This window comes from Anolis carolinensis, chromosome 6, assembly GCF_035594765.1.
Source record: "Anolis carolinensis isolate JA03-04 chromosome 6, rAnoCar3.1.pri, whole genome shotgun sequence".
NCBI classification, from domain to species: domain Eukaryota; kingdom Metazoa; phylum Chordata; class Lepidosauria; order Squamata; family Dactyloidae; genus Anolis; species Anolis carolinensis.
Window position 1 is genome coordinate 12,908,731 of NC_085846.1, and position 18,990 is coordinate 12,927,720.

Sequence of the window (18,990 nt, forward strand, 5' to 3'; positions counted from 1 at the left end):
CAAGCTACAGCTCATGTACTTTGGCCTCAGGTTCTGTTATCAGCTCTTTTGTTGAATAGTAAACTAACTATTTTGAGCTTGGAAGAGAAGCTTTAGCTGCAGCTCTCTGAATGTTTCGAGGGTGCATCTACATCAGGCATGGGCAAACTTGGGCCCTCCAGGTGTTTTGGACTCCAACTCCCACAATTCCTAACAGCCGGTAGGCTGTAAGGAATTGTGGGAGTTGAAGTCCAAACACCTGGAGGGCCCAAGTTTGCCCATGCTTGATCTACACTGTAGAGTTAGTGCAGTTTGACACCACTTTAACTGCTACGGCTCAATGTGGAGTTGCTTTACAAGGCCTTTAGCCTTCTCTGCCAAAAAAGGCTGTTGCCTCCCGAACTACAACTCCCAGGATTCCACAGCATTGAGCCATGGCAATTAAAGTGGTGTGAAACCGCATTAATTCTACAATGTAGATGCACTCCTAGTTTTCTAGAGGCCTGTTTCTGTGAGCAGTAGGAATCTGCTTGGCTTGCAGAGTAATATTTACATTCAGTTTGAGCGGCAGCTGTGACTTGTGGGGGAGAAAGGCCATTTCTGCGAGTAAACAGGTGAGGGGTCCAAAGTGCCAAAATGCAGAAATAAAATCCTGATTGTAGCCCTAATCCCACCCCTCACGTTGCTGCCTCCCACCCCTCAGGAATGCAGGAAATGTGTCTCGTGCAACCAGTTGTGCAAGAGGAAGAAGTTGCAGAGAGACATCGCGGAGCCTGGCTCTTTGGGTAAGTGACCAGCACAGCGGCCTTTTTAAAATTAGCTGCATTGCAAGTCCCTTTGGACAGGGGGGCATGTAAAGCAATTATATCCCCACAGGAAAGCCTGCCTTGTTGTCTCTTCTTTTCTCTTAACTGTAGATGAATGGGAAGTGCACCTAGTCTTAATTCATTGGGTGCATCTACACTGGGCATGGGCAAACTTTGGCCCTCCAGGTGTTTTGGACTCCAACTCCCACAATTCCTAACAGCCGGTAGGCTGTTAGGAATTGTGGGAGTTGGAGTCCAAAACACCAGGAGGGCCAAAATTTGCTCATGCCTGATCTAGACATTATGAAACATTACTTTTTCACTGTTCCATTGTCAAAACACCATAAAAATGACTAAATGAAGCAGCAGTTCTGTAAGAGATAGAAATAATGTAGCCTTCCAGGTGTTGATTCATAGAATAATAGAGTTGGAAGAGGCCACATGGGCCATCTAGTCTAACCCCTGCTATGTAGGAAAAACACAACCAAAGCATTCCTGACAGATGGCCATCCAACCTCTGTTTAAAAGCTTCCAAGGAAGGAGCTTCCACTATACTTCAAGGCAGAGAGTTCCATCATTGAATAACTCTTACAATCAGGGAGTTCTTGCTAAGGAAACTCCTTTCCAGTAATTTGAATCCATTGCTCCAGCGCTACAGAAAACAAGCCTGCTCCCTCTTCCTTATGGCATCCTTTCACATATTTATACATGACTCTCATGTCTCCTCTCAGCCTTCTCTTCTGCAGGCTAAACATGCCCAGCTCTTTAAGATGCTCCTCAGAGGGATTCATAGTCTCCAGACCTTTGGACATTTTAGTTGCCTTCCTCTGGACACCTTCCAGCTTGTCAATAGCTCTTTTGAACTGTGGTGCCCAGAATTGGACACAGTATTCCCCGTGAGGTCTAACCAAAGCAGACTAGAGAGGCACCATGACTTCCTTCGATCTAGACACTAGACTCCTTTTGATGCAGCCCAAAATCCCATTGGCTTTTTTAGCTGCTGCATCACACTGTTGGCTCATGTTCAACTTGTTGCCCACAATCTTTTTCACAAGGACTGTTGTCAAGCCAAGCATCACCCATCCTGTATCTTTGCATTTTGTTTTTTCTGCCCAAGTGTAGTATCTTATATTTGTCCTTGTTGGAATTCATGTACAGTAGAGTCTCACTTATCGAACATAAACGGGCTGGCAGAACATTGGATAAGCGAATATGTTGGATAATAAGGAGAGATTAAGGAGAAGCCTATTAAACATCAAATTAGGTTATGATTTTACAAATTAAGCACCAAAACATCATGTAATACAACAAATTTGACAGAAAAAGTAGTTCAATATGTAGTAATGCCACGTAGTAATTACTGTATTTACGAATTTAGCACCAAAATATCATGATATATTGAAAACATTGACTACAAAAATGTGTTGGATAATCCAGAACGTTGAATAAGCGAATGTTGGATAAGTGAGACTCTACTGTAGTTAGTTTTGGCCCAGCTCTCTAATCTGTTCAGGTCATTCTGAATTTTGATCCTGTCCTCTGGAGTATTAGCTATCCCTCCTAATTTGGTGTCATCTGCAAACTTGATAAGCACGCCCTCTAAACCCTCATCCAAGTCATTAATAAAGATACTGAATAGTACTGGGCTCAGGACTGAACCCTGCGGCACTCCACTAGTAACTTATTTCCAGCATGAAGAGGAACCATTGGTAAGCGCCCTTTGGGTTCATTCCCTTAACCAGTTATAGATCCACCTAATAACATTGCCTAGCCCACATTTGATTAGTTTGCTTGCAAGAAGGTCATGGTGGACTTTGTCAAAGGCCTTTCTGAAGTCAAGATATGCTACATCCATAGCATGTTGACGAAGTACATCTCCTAGCAGCCCTAGCCAGCAGTGGCTATAATGAGGAGTGCTGGGAACTGCAATTCAATTACATCAGGTGATCTCCATCCCTGCTCTGTGATGAGATGCCAAAATTCACCCATTATTCCTGCTGTTAGGAAGCACCATCAGTGGCCACTGGGATGAGTTTGGTCTGGTATGTCTTTGCCAATGTCTCCATGGTTTCTTCTCCTTAGTCTTCATGGCCTCCCATCCAAACCTTTCACACCTCCTCCCTGCCGCTCGCTTGCGCCAACTGGCCAAGGACTGGTTGCAGGAAGACGCTCCCAGTTTTGACTATGGTGGTTATGCTGTGGGTAACCGGTCAGAATGCGCTGTGCTCCTCTGCAAGTCCCCAGGAGTCTTGGCTGGCTTCCCATTCTTCGAGGCCATCTTTGCCGAAGTGGGCTGCTCCGTGGAGTGGCTCCAGTCGGAAGGGGTCTGGGTTGAACCCATTACTCGGGTGGCCGAAGTCCGTGGGCAAGCGAAAGACATCCTGCTGGGTGAAAGGGTGGCTCTGAACTGTTTGGGCCGGTGCAGCGGTGTGGCCACATTGGCAACCAAAGCCTGCCGGGCAGCACGCGAAGTAGGATGGCATGGAGAGGTGGCAGGGACAAGGAAGACCACGCCTGGGTTTCGTCTTGCGGAGAAATATGCCCTTCTGGTTGGAGGAGCTTCCTGCCACCGTTACGATCTGGGGAGTCTCGTCATGTTGAAGGACAACCACGTATGGGCATCCGGAAGTATCACCCAGGTGAGCAAGACAATAGCAAATGTAGCTGTTCACGTGGCTGTTTTATATCCTTATATTTTATTGAATTTGTGTTTTTAACTGTTTTGTTGTTTTTTAACTATGTTTTTATTTTAACCTATTTTTTCTTTGAAGGATTGTTTGTATTTATGTCGATGGGCATTTTATCCCATATGTAAGCTGCCCGAGTCCTGTTTGGGAGATGGTGGTGGGTTATAAGAATAAAGTTGTTGTTGTTGTTGTTATGGAAGTATTAATTCAAAAGAATAAACTCTAATTGGAATTTCCATTCTCTTGAAGTGGGACTCCGGTCACCTAAGCAAACCCCGATCTTTTCTTGTGGTGAGAAAGAATAAAGCCTACGAATGTAATCCTGTTGATTAGATTTCACATGCGTTGATCATGCTGTCTGCTGTGACAACAAAGAGAAATAATTCCTGGGATAATTTGGGATTATGGATGTATGACAGGGAATGTGCCATGAGTGATCACCTATGAATAAATGATTGAATTAAAAGAGATGTGGATTGAACTAAGAGGATGTGCTTTGATTTGGTGTTACTGTAAATCCTTTATGCTTACGTGAGATGAACAAGTTTTAAAGGGTATATTTGGAGAGCTCTGAAAATCGGTGAGATGTCAAACTCAGGACTTAAAGAGCTTGCCTCCCCATTTCTTTTAGTGAAATAAGCTTTTTTAATCCTTGCTCATGTTACTTGGCTAATTGGACCATCTAGGAGGCAACAAACCTAATTCTTCTGACAGTAACCAGATCAAATGCCAAATCCAGTATTAGGACCTACCTGTCATAAAATACTGACCAGAGAACATTGAAACTTTTTACTCTTTCCAGATGAAACATTTATTATGCAATCACACTGCATCAAAGATTGCATTTTATGAGAGGTCCAGCTGTGGTCCTTTTCTACTTGCAACTTCTATGTGTTTTCCCATCATGTCATTTTTTGTCTTTCCAGAAAAAATATTGTCAGGATGAAAAGATAGAACTTTGAATATGTTTTGATGGGTTTTAACTGCGATTTTAAAAGTGCTATCTGTGTTTACTGTAATTCTGTTTGAATGTTTGAATGTTTGCATATTTGTATATTTTAAATTTTATACTAATGCATTTATGTGAAACTGCCTTGAGTCCCCTTTGGGACAGATAAAGCAGAGTATAAATATAATAATAATAATATAATATAATATAATATTATAATAATAATAACAATAGAAGAATACATTATTGAATGAATGCTTTAGGAACAACGCCCTTAGTTCAGGGGTGAAAAAAGTGTGGCCCATGAAGTACCAGAGCAGTCTCTCCCCAAAGCCCCAACCCTAAATTTAAATGCTTTAAGTGTTGGGTAATTTTGTCCTTCAACCATACAGAAAGTAATGAAAGCATTGAAAAATACTCCCTTCCCCACAAGTGTCCCCGAACCCATATTTACATGTTGAGTGCCTTTGAGTTGCGTATTGACTTATTGTAACCCCCAATGAATGCCATAGTTTTTCTAAGCAGAGAATACTCCTGCTTAGCTTCCAAGATTAGATGGGATCTAGTGCCTTCAGGATATTTAGATCTATACTGCCTTCAAGTTTTCATTGTGCAGTCCCAGTCAAAATGGCAACAAGAACTGACATCAATACTTACTTGCCCAATACTTTGTTTGATTCCCTGCAGGCTGTCCATAGTGCCCGCCGTGTCGGAGGCTTTGCCCTGAAAGTAGAAGTTGAGTGTCGCTCATTGGAGGAGGCTATTGAAGCAGCAGAATGTGGTTCTGATATAATCATGTTGGACAATTTTACTATTCAGGTAACTTGCATAGGACAAGATGGGGACAGATTTGGAAACTGAAATTAGCATCCATTTTGAAACACAATAGAAAATATTGGCATGTGAGAGCCAGAGGGAGAAAGAAAGGGAGAACGCCAGAAGTGAGGAACTAATCTAAATGGCTAACCTCTCACAAGGTTTCTGCTGCCTCCCACCAGTAAAGGGAATTATTTCCACATGGTACAATTATATTACTTTGGTACTACTTTAACTGGAGCTGATAGAGGGAGCTCATCTGCACTCTCCCCAGGTGGGATTTGAACCTGGCAGCACTGAGTCATGGTAGCTAAAGTGATGTCAAGCTGCATTAATTCTACAGTGTAAATGCACCGATTGTGATTGGTTTGACTGTTCTTGTCGACGTTTGTTTTCTTCCTGCAGGACCTGCACCCTACAGCCAAAACACTGAAGGCTTCCTTCCCTCACGTCACAGTCGAAGCCAGTGGAGGAATCACCGAGGAGAACATAACTCAGTTTGTGGGCCCCAGTATTGATGTGGTTTCCCTTGGGTGCCTCACTCAGTCAGCCAAAGTGGTAGATTTCTCCCTCAAGATCATCCGGGAACCAGTCCCCAAGCAACCTCTGCGCAACTTTGTCTTCTGAACCTGCAAGATGGCAGGATTTAGTAAAATTAAGAGGTAGTAGGTGAACAGTGTTGAGGAAGAGAGTTGGTGGTGGATTGTATCTTTGGTGTTTGGGATTTGCCAGTTATCAAACTCTGTACAGGTTGAACATCCCTTATCTAGAATCCCGAAATCCAAAATTGCCCACTGCGATCATTTTCACAAACTTTGTTTTATGCACAATTTTAAAAAAATTATTACAACTTATCTTCGTGCTGTGTCTAAGATTTTTTATCATGTCAGAAGTGACTTGAGAACATACAAGTTGCTTCTGGTGTAAGATAATTGGTTGTCTACAGAGACGTTGCTCAGGAGATGCCCGGATGTGTTGCTGGGAGGCTTCTCTTATGTCCCTGCAAACTAGAGCTGACAGACAGGAGCTCGCCCTGTCTCGTGGATTCGAACCGGCAACCTTCAGGTTAGCAACCCAGCCTTCAAGTCAGCAATCCAGCCGGCACAAGGGTTTAACTCATTGCACTGCCACGGCTTCTATGTATCTCTAAGATGTATAGGAGACATACATGAATTTTACTTTTAGACATGGGTCCCATCTCCAAAATAACTCATTGTGAACAGTATATGTAAATAAATATATTCCCAAATCAAATCAGAAATTCCAAACACTTCTGGTATGAAATCTTTTGAATAAGGGATACTCAACCTGTTTCATGCCTTCCCTTTTAAACAACCCAAAGCAAGGAGAGGAGCAGATGATTATTTTGGACCAAAGCTCGGAAAAGGTTAAAAGTGGCGGTGAAATATGTTAATTCTGTGAATCACTTGTCAATGTAACTCTTGCTTATTTTGCTCTATCTTCTACATGACATCCCTTCAGTCTTTAAAGATATCATCTCATGTCTTGGTCTTCCTTTTTCAAAGCCAAACAGACAGACTATAACAACAGGGGCGTTAGAAACAGAGCTGTCCTCATCTTTATTAAGACATTTTACAGAGGAAGGTCCCAGTTAGGTTAAGACTAATTGAGGTGGGCAGGGGATTGACTTTAGGGAGGTATTTTTACCTTCCCCAAATAATAATAATAATAATCGTAATAAATAACAGATTCACATGTATACTGTTGGGGTACAAAAGTGTGTGGATCATCCGGGACCAGCATAAGGGGAACTTCCCCAGTCTGGGGGTGTTTGGGTGGATTCCCCCACAGAGCAAGGGTGGGAAACGGGGAGCGCTTATTCCCCTTCCTTGTCCTCTCCGTGTGTGATGACATAGCAAATGTTCTTGTAGTCAACGTTGCCAGCTACATCTGGGGGGAAGGCTTGCCACATGTTCTTGATCTGCAAGTGAGAGAAAAGGGTTAAAGTTAGAGACTGTCAGATTTGGGGGATTTTCCTCTGTAATTTTTAAAAGAATACTAAGAAGGTGGAAGGAGAGCTTAAGAAACAAAGAGTTATCTTCAACAAAAGTTCTATTTAATAATAATTTTACAAGATCTGTCCCTTTCTGAAATCTACTGTGGCTACTCCATGTCTGTCATCTACCTATCTATATTCATTATCTGATGACAGAAAAACCTTATGAGAATGCTCAGAATATTTTTATCATCCATTTATGACTAAGATTTTGGGTCTGGCTTAACTTCCAAATGTTACATGTCATCCTAAATTCAGTATGCTAACCCATGCAGAACATTGTGGTAGGAAAATGAGAAGACAGGAATGAGCAGGATTTGTTTTTTCATGTCAGGAGTGACTTGAGAAACTGCAAGTCACTTCTGGTGTGAGAGAATTGCCCATCTGCAAAGACGTTGCCCAGGGGACGCCCGGATGTATGATGTTTTACCATCCTTGTGGGAGGCTTCTCTCATGTCCCCGCACAGAGTTGAAGCTGACAGAGGGAGCTCATCCATGCTCTCCCCGGGTTGGATTCGAACTGACAACCTTCAGGTCAGCAGTCTGCCGCACAAGGGTTTAACCCATTGCACCACTGGGGGATGAATATCGGTGAGTGAAAGAATGGATTAGGACAGCACATGATGTGGACCTAGTGCCTTACCTCTTCTGGGGTGAACCTGTCACACTGAGTGGTCAGAAGTTCTTCCAAGCTGTAGTGGGGCAAACAGAAAATATGCATTACAAAGATTCCTGGATTTTTTAAAAATCCCCCAAACAGAGCTTGATTTTGCCACTTTATATAAGAGGGACCATTTTAGTATGCCACTGTATGTAGTTTGGCTTGAGCATCCATTGATTTTGGCATCCAAAAAGGGTCCTGGAATGAAACTCTAGTTAATACCAATGGCCCTTTGTGTTATTTGCTCTTCAACACCCATTCTCACCCAAATGGTTGTATTTCACAAGACTACTCTAATCAGGGCAAATGTACTGGAAGTTGGAATATTTGTTGCTGCATTTCTCTGTATTTTAAAAAAAATATCAAAATAATGTTCCTGTTCTCTTCAGCAGTGCATTCAAAGTTCTGAATTCTCACGCCCCTCTCCAGCTAAAAGCTGCATATCCGTCTTTAAAAGAATATAATGAAAATTTAATTAGAATATATGTGTCATGTAGATTTACCTTATCAATTCAGAGCAGTGGGAGAATTCAGATGTCACAACCACATGACATGGTTTGCTGTGTGGTCTCTAGTGCTTCCACGTGCTGCATGCTTCTTTTGCCCTTCACATACATCAGTGGTTCCCAACCTTTGGGCCTCCAGGTGTTTTGGGCTGCAACTCCCAGAAATCCCAGCCATCTTACCAGCTGTTAGGAATTGTAGGAGCTGAAGTCCAAAACACCTGGAGGCCCAAAGATTGGGAAACACTGACCTACATGAATCCCCTCTAACTTCTAATCTTGGGTTAAACAATTGGAACACTTTCACATTGGAATTGGTACACTACTATTGGCATGTACCCTCCAAACATAATTGGAAACCTAGAGTGATCCACCGGGTAAACCATAGTTGACTGATCCAAATGTGACAAGAGAGTACAAGAACAGACAAATCTTGGTTTGGTGTTGATATGCAAATTAGTCCAGTGACTGGAACTGAAGTAAATACTCACAATTGCTTCTTCACAGTGCCCTTGCCCTCAGGGTCCAGGACTTTGAAGGCGCCAATGATTACGTCCTCGGGATCAGCACCTGATGGATAGGAAGAGATGGGAATAAGCTATTAAGAAGCGGAGTAGAAAAGGTAGGAAAGGACTAGCACCAGATGGGGCAAGAGGAAGAGATGAGAGGGACAGAAGGACACTGACAAGGTGGAACATGTCCAGAGGTCTGGACCTGAGACAAGGTCTGGAAACCAAGCTCTATGAGGAGCAGCTTCGGAAGCTCGGTATGTCTGGCTTGGAGAAAATTAAGAGGGGACATGGTAGCCATGTTTAAATACTAAAAAGGATGTCATATTGAGGAGGAAGCAAGTTTGGTTTCTGCTGCTCCAGAAACTAGGACATGGAGCAATTCATTTAAAGCACAGGAAAAGAGATTCCACCTAAACATCCTGATGGTAAGAGCTGCTTGACAATGGGATATGTGGGACAGTCCCCTTCTTTGGAACTTTGTCAACAGAGGCTGAATGGACATTTGCTGAGAGTGCTTGGATTGAATTGGCCTGCATGACAGATTTAGGTAGGACTAGATGTGCTTGTGGTCTCCTCCAGTTCTGTGGTTTTATGATTCCAGAGGCTATTAAGGAGTGAAGAAGGAAAGTCACTCACCCTTCAGCTTCTCCCCAAACATGGTGAGGAAGACAGTGAAGTTGATTGGGCCACTGGCCTCTTTGATCATGGCATCCAACTCCTCATTCTTCACGTTCAAACGCCCTGCAGAGAAGGAAGGGGAGCATTAGCATCTGATGACTGAATCTGGGACTTACAGCACCCATAAAGCTTTGTGTTGCCTCCTGCTCACATCATCATCCTCATCCTCCTACCAAACCCACTTTATCTTACCCATAGCTGCAAATGTATCTCTCAGGTCTTCCTTGTCGATGATTCCATCTCTGTTCTGGTCAATGACGGTGAAAGCCTAACAAAAACATAAAGTAGGACAGGACATTGTGAGATGAGAGAAAAATCACCTTCAATAGCCCAACGCTAGCAAACAACAAATGTTGTTGGTTACCCTCTGACATTTCACAGATGAAGTTTAGTCAAGATGGTCAAAGGTAGGAATGAGGAACTCAAGCTACGAGATGGCTGCAGCAAATTGCTTTGGCCTGAATCAATTGGCATGGGAAAGACGCCCATTCCCTCTTCTTTAATTGAGGCCCCTTCCACGCAGCTGAATAAAATCCCACATTATCTGCTTTGAACTGGGATATATGGCAGTGTGGACAGATATTCCAGTTCAAAGTAGATATTGTGGGTTATTCTGTCTTGATATTCTGGGTTATATGGCTGTGTGGAAGGGCTCTGAGTGCAAATAACTTCGGTCTTTTAACTCAGTTTACAGCTAATGTAAGCTGAGGACAAAGTAGTAAGAGGAGAGACAATCCAGGACATTATAAAAGCAGTTGAAAAAGTGGGATTAACTGGGGTTGTCCCAGCCATATTGGGACAGTTGGAGGATATGTGCATGTCCTAATAATTTGAGCGAGGCAACGACAAGGTTTGAATTAGAATGTTTCTGAGCCAATGATCACGCTGGACCAACCATCCCTTCCCGATCCTCTTTCAGTGCCCTTCCCTACTGCACATTGTGCCTTCCTTGCAGAGGCTAAAAGGACTGGAGTGTTTATGTATCTGTAGCTCTCTGTTGTTGCTGCCCAGCTGTTTGCAGAGAACAATTGGCCTTCCCGGGCAACACACGCTCTACCACCACTGCTGGAAGCAGCCTCAATTAATCATCCTATGAGAGGCATCCAAGTTTGCTCAGAGACCTTTGTTTTTAAATCCAGATTCTTTTCTGTGTGCTTCCCCTTGTCAGTTTAGGTTCTGCAGCTTCAGATCTCGAGACCACCTTGTTCCTTGCAGTATGACTTCAATTCATTTCTGACTTGTGATGGCCCCAAGACCCTAAGTTTTTATTCTGGGGCTAGGAGTGTGTGACTTGCCGATGGTCACCTTGTGGGACTCAGTGGCTGAGTGGGAAATCGAACACTGGTCTCCAGAGTCACAGTCCAGTGCTCAAACTACTACACCATGCTGCTCATTTTCCCCAGTGAATTGCAACACATTGCAATTCTGGAAATAGTGAAGCCATGGCTCCCTTCGGTCCTCCCTCTCTGCTCTTCTGCAGCTGTGCCCTAGAGACACCTGTCATCTGATATCCCTCTTGGTCTCTAGCAGGAATGGGAGCAATGTTTAAGCATCTCATATTAATCTCCGTCCCCTCCCAGAGGGGACAGCTGGCACATTCCAAGGGAGCTGTTGATGAGGTCTCTGAAGGATGGAGGGGAGGGGAGGGGAGAGGGAAGAGTAATCCTCGCCTTGCCTCTCCTTTCCTGCTTTGTGCTGAGTATCCCTCTTTCCTGCTAAAAATGAACCACGCTGTGCAGCATCTTCAGCATTGCATCTGCTGTTCAAGGCAAAAAGAAGTGAAGAGCTGCTAACTTTCTCTTTATTTTAAAGACAGAAATGATAATCATAGTCTTTTCACATTTATGCAAGTTAAGGCACTAGGATTCCACTTGAGCTTCCACGTCTACCTGTCCCACGGAATTTGGAGTTTGTAATGGGGTGGTTGCAGGTGGAATAACTACACTTAGAAAAGTTCTGTTTGAAGTACAATTCCCATAATCCACATTCAGACCTTGCTGGTTGAGGATTCTGATAGCTGTAGTTAAAAAAAACCTAAGGTTTTCCAGGTCTTGCATTGTCTTAGCAGAGTTATAGTCCAGCACTTAAACCACTACACCACACAGGTGCCTGTGTCCAAATACTAAGTGTTAATGGGGCAACGGTTCGAGTGGTGGAGTATGACTTGGGGAGAATAGGATTCAAATCACCGCTTCGCTATGGATGACTTTGAAATTCACATTATCACCCTTTCTGTACAAATCTTGCTGAAAAAACGTGATGGATTTAACTTAGGGCCGCCGTAAGTCAGAAATGGTTTAAAGCACTCAAGAACAACCTATGTCTTCTACTCAACAAAAGAATAAATGGTGGACATTATAATATGTAACATTGTGTATGTAATGGAAACCCTTTTCAAGCCCAAGTGTAGAATCTCCATTCAATGCATGAAAACAATAAGGAGTGGGAGATGCAATATTTCCTATTCTTGGAAGTTATGGAGAATGCTGTATGGAGCACCACCAAAATAGATGGGGCTTTAAAGAGTAAAGACAACTAAAACTCCAGTACAAATTACAGTGAACATATAAGAACAAGAAAGTGTCTCCAAAAAGACTTGGAACATTTCCTTCCACCTGGAATTCAAGGGATACTCAGTTGTACCGTGCAATAAATGACACTAAATATAGGTTCCTATAGCTTAGCAATTTTACTCCCCCAGAGAAACTTTCTAAATATCAGCAAATCAAGAAGCTGAGAAAATGCTCAAAGATGTGACACCAGATGAGAACCAAGGTTCTTTTAATACTGTACTTTTAATAATAATAGTTCTCCTAGTAACTCTTACAGTACGGGCGATGAAAGGACTGCAGTGAGAATGTTGGGTAAGAACAAGAGAGTCTGTGTTCAAATCCCCATTCAACCATGAAGCTGACCTTGGGCTTAACCTATTTAAAAAGAACGGGTTGCTTGCAAAAAGTTAAGAAGTTCCAAATACTAATATAAATAATCTAAAAAAGTTTGACAATGAGATGGAATGAACTACAATAATTATTCTGTGGCAATTGTTTGCTTTTCTCCAGATGGGGACTTAAAGTGTCAGGGTCTCCCGCCTTTCCAGTGTGGGGCCAGTCTCCATTTTCAATGAGTCCAAAGACAGTTCAATGAAGCCCAAAAGCAGTTGGTTGGCAAGTCCTCCTCCTCCTCCTGCAGTCCATCCACTGGAATCCATCTCTGAAGATCTCCTTGTAAGGAGTTGGCGCTTGTTCCATCCAAGCACAGATGTCATCTACTTTCTCTGTCCTCTCCCACTCAAAATAGATCCTAGCATGTCTCCATGGTCTCAGAAAGGAAACATCACCATTCTTGGGGTGGGGGTGTTGGTGTCCAGAGGCAGCCTCGACGCTTGCAAAAAGTTGGGCGAATGCCTCTATGGAACGACGAGTGAGAACCTCAGGTGTCTGGAATGGGGAGAGACCTTCATATGGACAGCTCTCTCACCTCTACCTACTGCATGGACTTCCTAAACAGGGATTATTACTTGAAGAGTAGCTATGTAAATGGTGTGTGGAAACAGTAGTGCATCTGTGTTGTAAAATGGAGGAGCCAGACAAGAACAAGCCCCTTTCTAAGTCTACTGTCCTTTATACACTTAACCTAGGAGTAAATTTGAATCAAAAGGTGGTTCACATTTCATGATAAGGGCTAAAATAAACTGAAGAAAGAGAAATCAATATGTAGGTGTTCACTTATGAAATCTAATGGGTGGATTTCAAAGGCTCTGGTCCCCTATTTTGGAAGTGTTTGGTTAAAGAAACTTTTTTGAAATTTGGCCTCTAATTATAACTAGAGATTTTTTAGGCATCTCAAAATAGATGTTTATTTTTTTCTTTTCTGTAATGAGTATAATGAATTTTAATTTTTATAATGTTGATTATAGCAATCCATATATTTAAACATTCTTATCTGTTCTCTAACCTTCAGCTCTCTATGCCAAATGCATGCCTACATAACCCAGCATTTCTCCAAACATTATTTTTTTGCTGCACCAAACAATTTATGTCTATTCTCAAGGAGCACTGACAAAGTCTACACTGAAAAATTCAAGTATGTTTTAAGATCATCATCCCACAAGTTCAGTGATGCAGTTAGAAAATGCTAGGCTGCCTATAATCGTCTTAGTCAATGGTAATATGTATTACTTCACTTCCAATTTTTGGTGAGCTTGCTACATTCGGGGTTGTGCCCTGTCCATCCAGCTGAATGGGGCCCTGGATTGGTACCCTCAATGTTCTGACTTGATTTTACCACTGTATGCATTGTTTTTCCATCTCTACTTTGTTCCTTACCTCTTTGAACTCCTGGATTTGTGTTTGGTCGAACATGGAGAAGACATTTGAGCTTCCGCCATCTCCTGCTGCCCTTCTCTTTGCCTTCTTGGGGGCCTATAAAACAGTTAAGAGGAGAACATACGATTAGGACACTATATCCCAGGGCAGTCATTTGTCCTTTATAGATGGTAGTCCTTTCTTTGAAAGCATCCAGGTCTGAACGTAAGATAAAGAACCTGAGGAAGAGAGAGCAATTCTTTTGAAACAGCTCATAAAAGAGCTAACAGTGGGACAACAGACTAAGATGATGACCAAATACCAAATAATAGCCTTTCCCCTACTTTATAGTAATTCGTTCTAGTTTGGCAATTATGCAAATAATTTTGCATATTCAAATTTGATGCAATTTTGCAGTCATATACACACAAATACACATTTTGATGATGTTTATGTTGGCTTAAGAAAAGGTTATTCCAAAAATTCTTGCTTCAGGTCAAGGAGGTTTCTATTTCATGTTTCTTTGACAGTGCTTAATTAGTGCGATACTTGTGTATATGTGTATTACTGAATATTCAGCAAATGTTTTTAAAATAGGAAACTCAAAAATGAGCAGGTTTTAGTACTACCAATCAAAACCATGATGAAGCAATTCCATATTTCTGCCTTTAATGGATTTTACAATGACATCTGGACAGCTTATTATCCCTTTTGCAGTTCCATGAACCCAGTATGGCTCTTACATAATAAAACAACCCCTCTACTTTAAGAGTTCACATGAGTCAGAATAAATGGATATATTGCCCAATATTTTTCTGATGGGGAAACATGTCAGTTTACGCAAATAAAACAAACTGCTTTGGTGATAAAAAAAAGAAAAGAAACCTACATCCTATTGTTAGTCCTGACCACAGCGGACTCTTTGAATCAATGAGATTTACCTACATGTTGACTCTCATCAACAATTGCTACGATAGGTCTTTTTTCTGTTGGAAGTAATCAACAGGATTTCATTCTCAGTATATCAGAAAATATTAGCACTCCAAAGTGGATGTGTCTAATACAGGGGTAAGAACCATGCGGTTCTCTGGATGTTGTTGGATTGCAACTCCCAGCAGCCCCAACCAGCAGAACCATTGCTGAGAAATGCAGAGAATCGCAGTCCAAAATCTGGAAGGCCAAATTAATTTTGCTCCTGAACTAATAGGAAGAAGTATACAAATAATAATAATTTTAAAGGGAGGGGTGTATGAAAGCTGCAACTTAAATCAGACTTTTAACATCTGCTCACAAGAAGAAGAGAAGGCTAACCTTTTCAGTGATTTTCTTTTCCACTAGTGATCAATTATATGGCTTTTATATAAGCATCTTTTGATTACATACTAGCATCTCTATGTGTTTTTCTATATGTACGTAATAAGTTGGCGTGTTTGTATTAAGTTTTTGAAAGCTATTTATAGATCACAGTTCTCACGATTCTCCATCCAGAATTGTTCATATTGGCTGGAAATGTTGGAAGTTGTGGTCCAAAAATAATTTCCTCGAGCTCTCCTTCCAGCCTTGGAAACTTTCCTCTGTTGCATACAATGACCACTGGCACCCTATTTCCTATGGTCCTGCTTTTTAATTCATGTGTGCACGCAGGTTCGAACCCAGGGCAAAGAATCACTATCTAGATGAAGCACACAAAGTATTCTTAGTGCCTTTTCCATTTGATGTGTTAGATCTCACAGCTTGTCCTTAACTGGTGATGGGAGAGGCATTTGACCATGTTTCTGAAAATGCAGGTGGAAAGGCAGGACAAAGATGTATAAGAATTAAAAAGGTCTAGTTGTACCAGATTTGCACACTGGGACCCCTAGTCTGCCTTAGAAATAAGTATGGAGAACAGTGGAGAAGAAGAAAGGAATTGTGGGCTTCTTGTTTTATGTGCTTTCAAGGCGACTCCAACTTATGCCAATGTTGTCTTATGGTTTTCTTGGAAAGAAGTAGTCAGTTTTGCCATTGCCTTCCTCTTAGAATGAGAGAGTTCAACTTGCTGAAGATTGCCTTGGGGTTTCTGTGGCTGAACAGGGATTTTACCTTATCCTGTTTCCCTGAAAATAAGACCTAGTAGAGGTTTTGCTGAATTGCTAAATATAAGGCCTCCCCCGAAAGTAAGACCTAGCAAAGTTTTTGTTTGGAAGCATGCCCGGCACCTGCCAAACAGAACACCATAGCATGCAGGATTGGTAAATGTACATAGCAGTTGTACATGGAAATAATGGTAGTAACAAGAAATTCTTGATAGGATTTACAGTTTGTCTGGTTTGGTTATGTTGGTTTGTGATGACAACTGCTGTACAGTATATAATAAATGTTCCTTTTTTTGTTCAACAATAAATGTGAATTCTTCTTCATGGAAAAGTAAGACATTCCTCTGAAAATAAGACCTAGCGTCTCTTTGGGAGCAAAAATTAATATAAGACACTGTCTTATTTTCGGGGAAACACAGTGGTCTCCTCAAGTCCTGGTCAAACACTCAAACCAGTAAAACACACTGGCATTCCTATGGGCTGCCATCTGAAGTTTAAAACTGCATCTTGTTTCTGATACCATGCTATCAGTGCAGCCCTTTATACATATTGATAAGCTATTAATCTGACCTACGTGATATGGAAGGTAGTGAAGAAGTTGGTTTTGTAGTCCAATAGTCTTGCAGGCTAGTAGACGTCCTACTGAAGCTAGTGGATGTGAGTGAATGTAGGTGTGAAGCTGTAGTACGAAGGAGAAACAAGAACCTCCAAAATATATATTGCAGAATGCTTTGAAACTCCTGTATCACAAAATGCATGGCAGGGACGACTCACATGCATGACAGTTTTTCTGAGCTGGGAAGATAGGGTCCAACACATTTCAAAGGCATATAGCCCCCACTATATGCCAATGTGCCTCTCAGTAAGGTTAAGCGCAGAGCTTCTTGGCTACAGTGCCTTGAATCCTCCAGCCAGCAGGAACCACAATTGGGACTAATGGCTTTGAATGCACACTTTTCAAAAGCATCTGCTAGTGACTCTCAGTAGCAAGGAGAAAACACATAAATACAACCCTTGTCTTTTTTGTTCAAAAACCAGAACTGTCCCCATCCCACCCACCTGTACTGGTTTCTTGTGATTTTACTGCATCCTCCTACCCTGAAAAATCTGAACCTAAAACAACATTTTGTTAGTTAAAAATAAGTATTAGTTCAGAAAGGGGTCCAGCTGATTCCTAGCAGGGCAAAGCATTCCATAGCGATCTTCAAGAAGAGGCCATTTACGTACTTCTTCTGGACTATGAGTATTCACCAGCAGGTTTCAGGTTTTGGAATTGAGTATTGGAAATCTAAGACTAAATTCCTTTCATCAAAACCCTCCAGCTGTTATCCCACATCACCCTTTTCTCGTAGGTATCCCAACACATCCCCAAATACACATATTTAGCACAAGAAATGGTGTAAAGGGGGAAAAATATATGGGAGATCTTTACAATTCTATGGAGTAAAAATCTCATTAAGGAGAGCTGCTTTCTCCTGGTTGCCCAGCATCTTTTGCATTGGGATGCCATCAAGCAAATATAAATGGCAGCCTCATCTCTTACTCCTCTTTAAATACAAAAGATCAACAGAGTAATTACTTTATACTTTTTTGGACTTTATCCTTGTTTGGTACATTTCCACAAAACCAGATAAAGGTGGGCAAAACACAAGGTGCGAGGAGTTCCTAATTTTCTCTGTGCCTAATTTACTTTGTAACCTGTTGTCATCTGCCACCCTTTCTAATCCACTTACCATTTTTTCTCAGTGGGTAGGCAGGTGGGTCAAGAGCAGCTATGGGTGCGATGGGGATGTCCCAAGGGCCAGAAGGACGAGCAGCCTAGACACAGGCTGCAAATTCCCTTGGGGTTATATAGACTCCCTCGGTGGGAGGAGGAGCAGCTAACTATAGACAGATCTTCAAGTTTGGCTCCAGGGCTTGGGGGGGGGGGGGGAGTAGAAAAAACAGTCCAGAAATAGACTCCATCAGAATGCAAACGGGCCAACTCCTTTCTTGGAGAAGGGAAAGGTATATTGGGTTGGGTAGTCCCTTGTTCAGAAATCTTATTATCCAAAAGGAATGTGGTACCCCAACTTTCGGTTTTACTTCAGAGATGGATTCCTACTTCCACCCGTTTCGCATATCCATGAATTTCTGCCCTGGTCAGGGTTCATCTATCATTTGCCAAGACGAAACATATTCTTATGATTGTTTTGATTATTTCTGTGTTGCCATCAACATATATAATGTTGACAAAATATAAAAGGCCAGGTCACTACCTGGAGGAAGAAAAGGGCAATGTAGGCAGGTAGACGAAAAAACATTTATTTCCATTCCCCATAGTTACAGCAGGTTTATACTGAAGCATTTGCCAAAAAGGTGTTTTAAATTCATTTTCTGATATTCAGGTTCTTGAATTGATGTTTTGTTAGATTCAACATTCTATATTTTTTACAATGGACCCAAACATGAATGCTAATTTGGAAACTCATTAGTTATCTCATGAGCTATAAACTTGACAGCTTGCTTAAGAAGAATTCTAGCCACCCATTGAAACAACAGAACATCTCCTGCAGACAGAAACCCTGACCTATAGGTACTTGCTGGCTGGGCATCTGATAACAGAACCTTAAGCTGATGTCTTGGATTCCAATTTCCATCATCCTAGCCATCATGTTGAATTGCTGTGCTGCCTAGTAGGTGATGGGAACTGCCATCTCACACAACTGGAAGGCAGTGTGTTTGAAAGCCAGTGATTACAGTGCAGGAAGGAGGAGGAATACTGACCTCACTGTCGTTCTATCATCCTCCCTCTCTCCCAGCACAGGGTATCCAATGTCTCTGAGAAAATTTCCTTTTCGGGATGGTTGGTCCCAGCTGTCACTTGCAAGACGCCGGGGAGGAGTGGAGGCTCCTAAAGATAGCCATCTGAGCCTCTTCCCCCTTCAGCTGCCGGACAGGTTTGGGGGGTTCAGTCCATTCATCTCCATAATCCCAGCAAATTTTCCTTCTAAAGAGCCC

General features: G+C 42.1%; 2 protein-coding genes across 3 annotated transcripts; one reads left to right on the forward strand and one right to left on the reverse strand.

Moving 5' to 3' along the window:
• Positions 1 to 434: 434 nt before the first annotated feature.
• qprt (quinolinate phosphoribosyltransferase) lies at positions 435 to 6,091 on the forward strand. Of its 2 annotated transcripts, XM_008120993.3 has the most exons (5): positions 435 to 593; positions 683 to 764; positions 2,868 to 3,424; positions 5,109 to 5,240; positions 5,643 to 6,091. In XM_008120993.3, the coding sequence occupies exons 3-5, from the start codon at positions 2,873 to 2,875 to the stop codon at positions 5,862 to 5,864; spliced, it is 906 nt and encodes a 301-aa protein (XP_008119200.1). In that variant the 5' UTR covers positions 435 to 593; positions 683 to 764; positions 2,868 to 2,872; the 3' UTR covers positions 5,865 to 6,091. The 2 variants fall into 2 exon arrangements, with proteins under 2 accessions (XP_008119200.1, XP_016853022.1); XM_016997533.2 differs by lacking the exon at positions 435 to 593 and having other exon boundaries at positions 604 to 764.
• A 702-nt stretch (positions 6,092 to 6,793) lies between these two features.
• On the reverse strand, positions 6,794 to 17,834 carry myl11 (myosin light chain 11). The gene is made up of 7 exons (XM_008120992.3): positions 17,724 to 17,834; positions 13,937 to 14,032; positions 9,801 to 9,876; positions 9,567 to 9,671; positions 8,910 to 8,988; positions 7,898 to 7,946; positions 6,794 to 7,179 (listed from the first exon to the last, which is right to left on the reverse strand). The coding sequence occupies exons 1-7, from the start codon at positions 17,724 to 17,726 to the stop codon at positions 7,075 to 7,077; spliced, it is 513 nt and encodes a 170-aa protein (XP_008119199.2). The 5' UTR covers positions 17,727 to 17,834; the 3' UTR covers positions 6,794 to 7,074.
• Between the last annotated feature and the right edge of the window lie 1,156 nt (positions 17,835 to 18,990).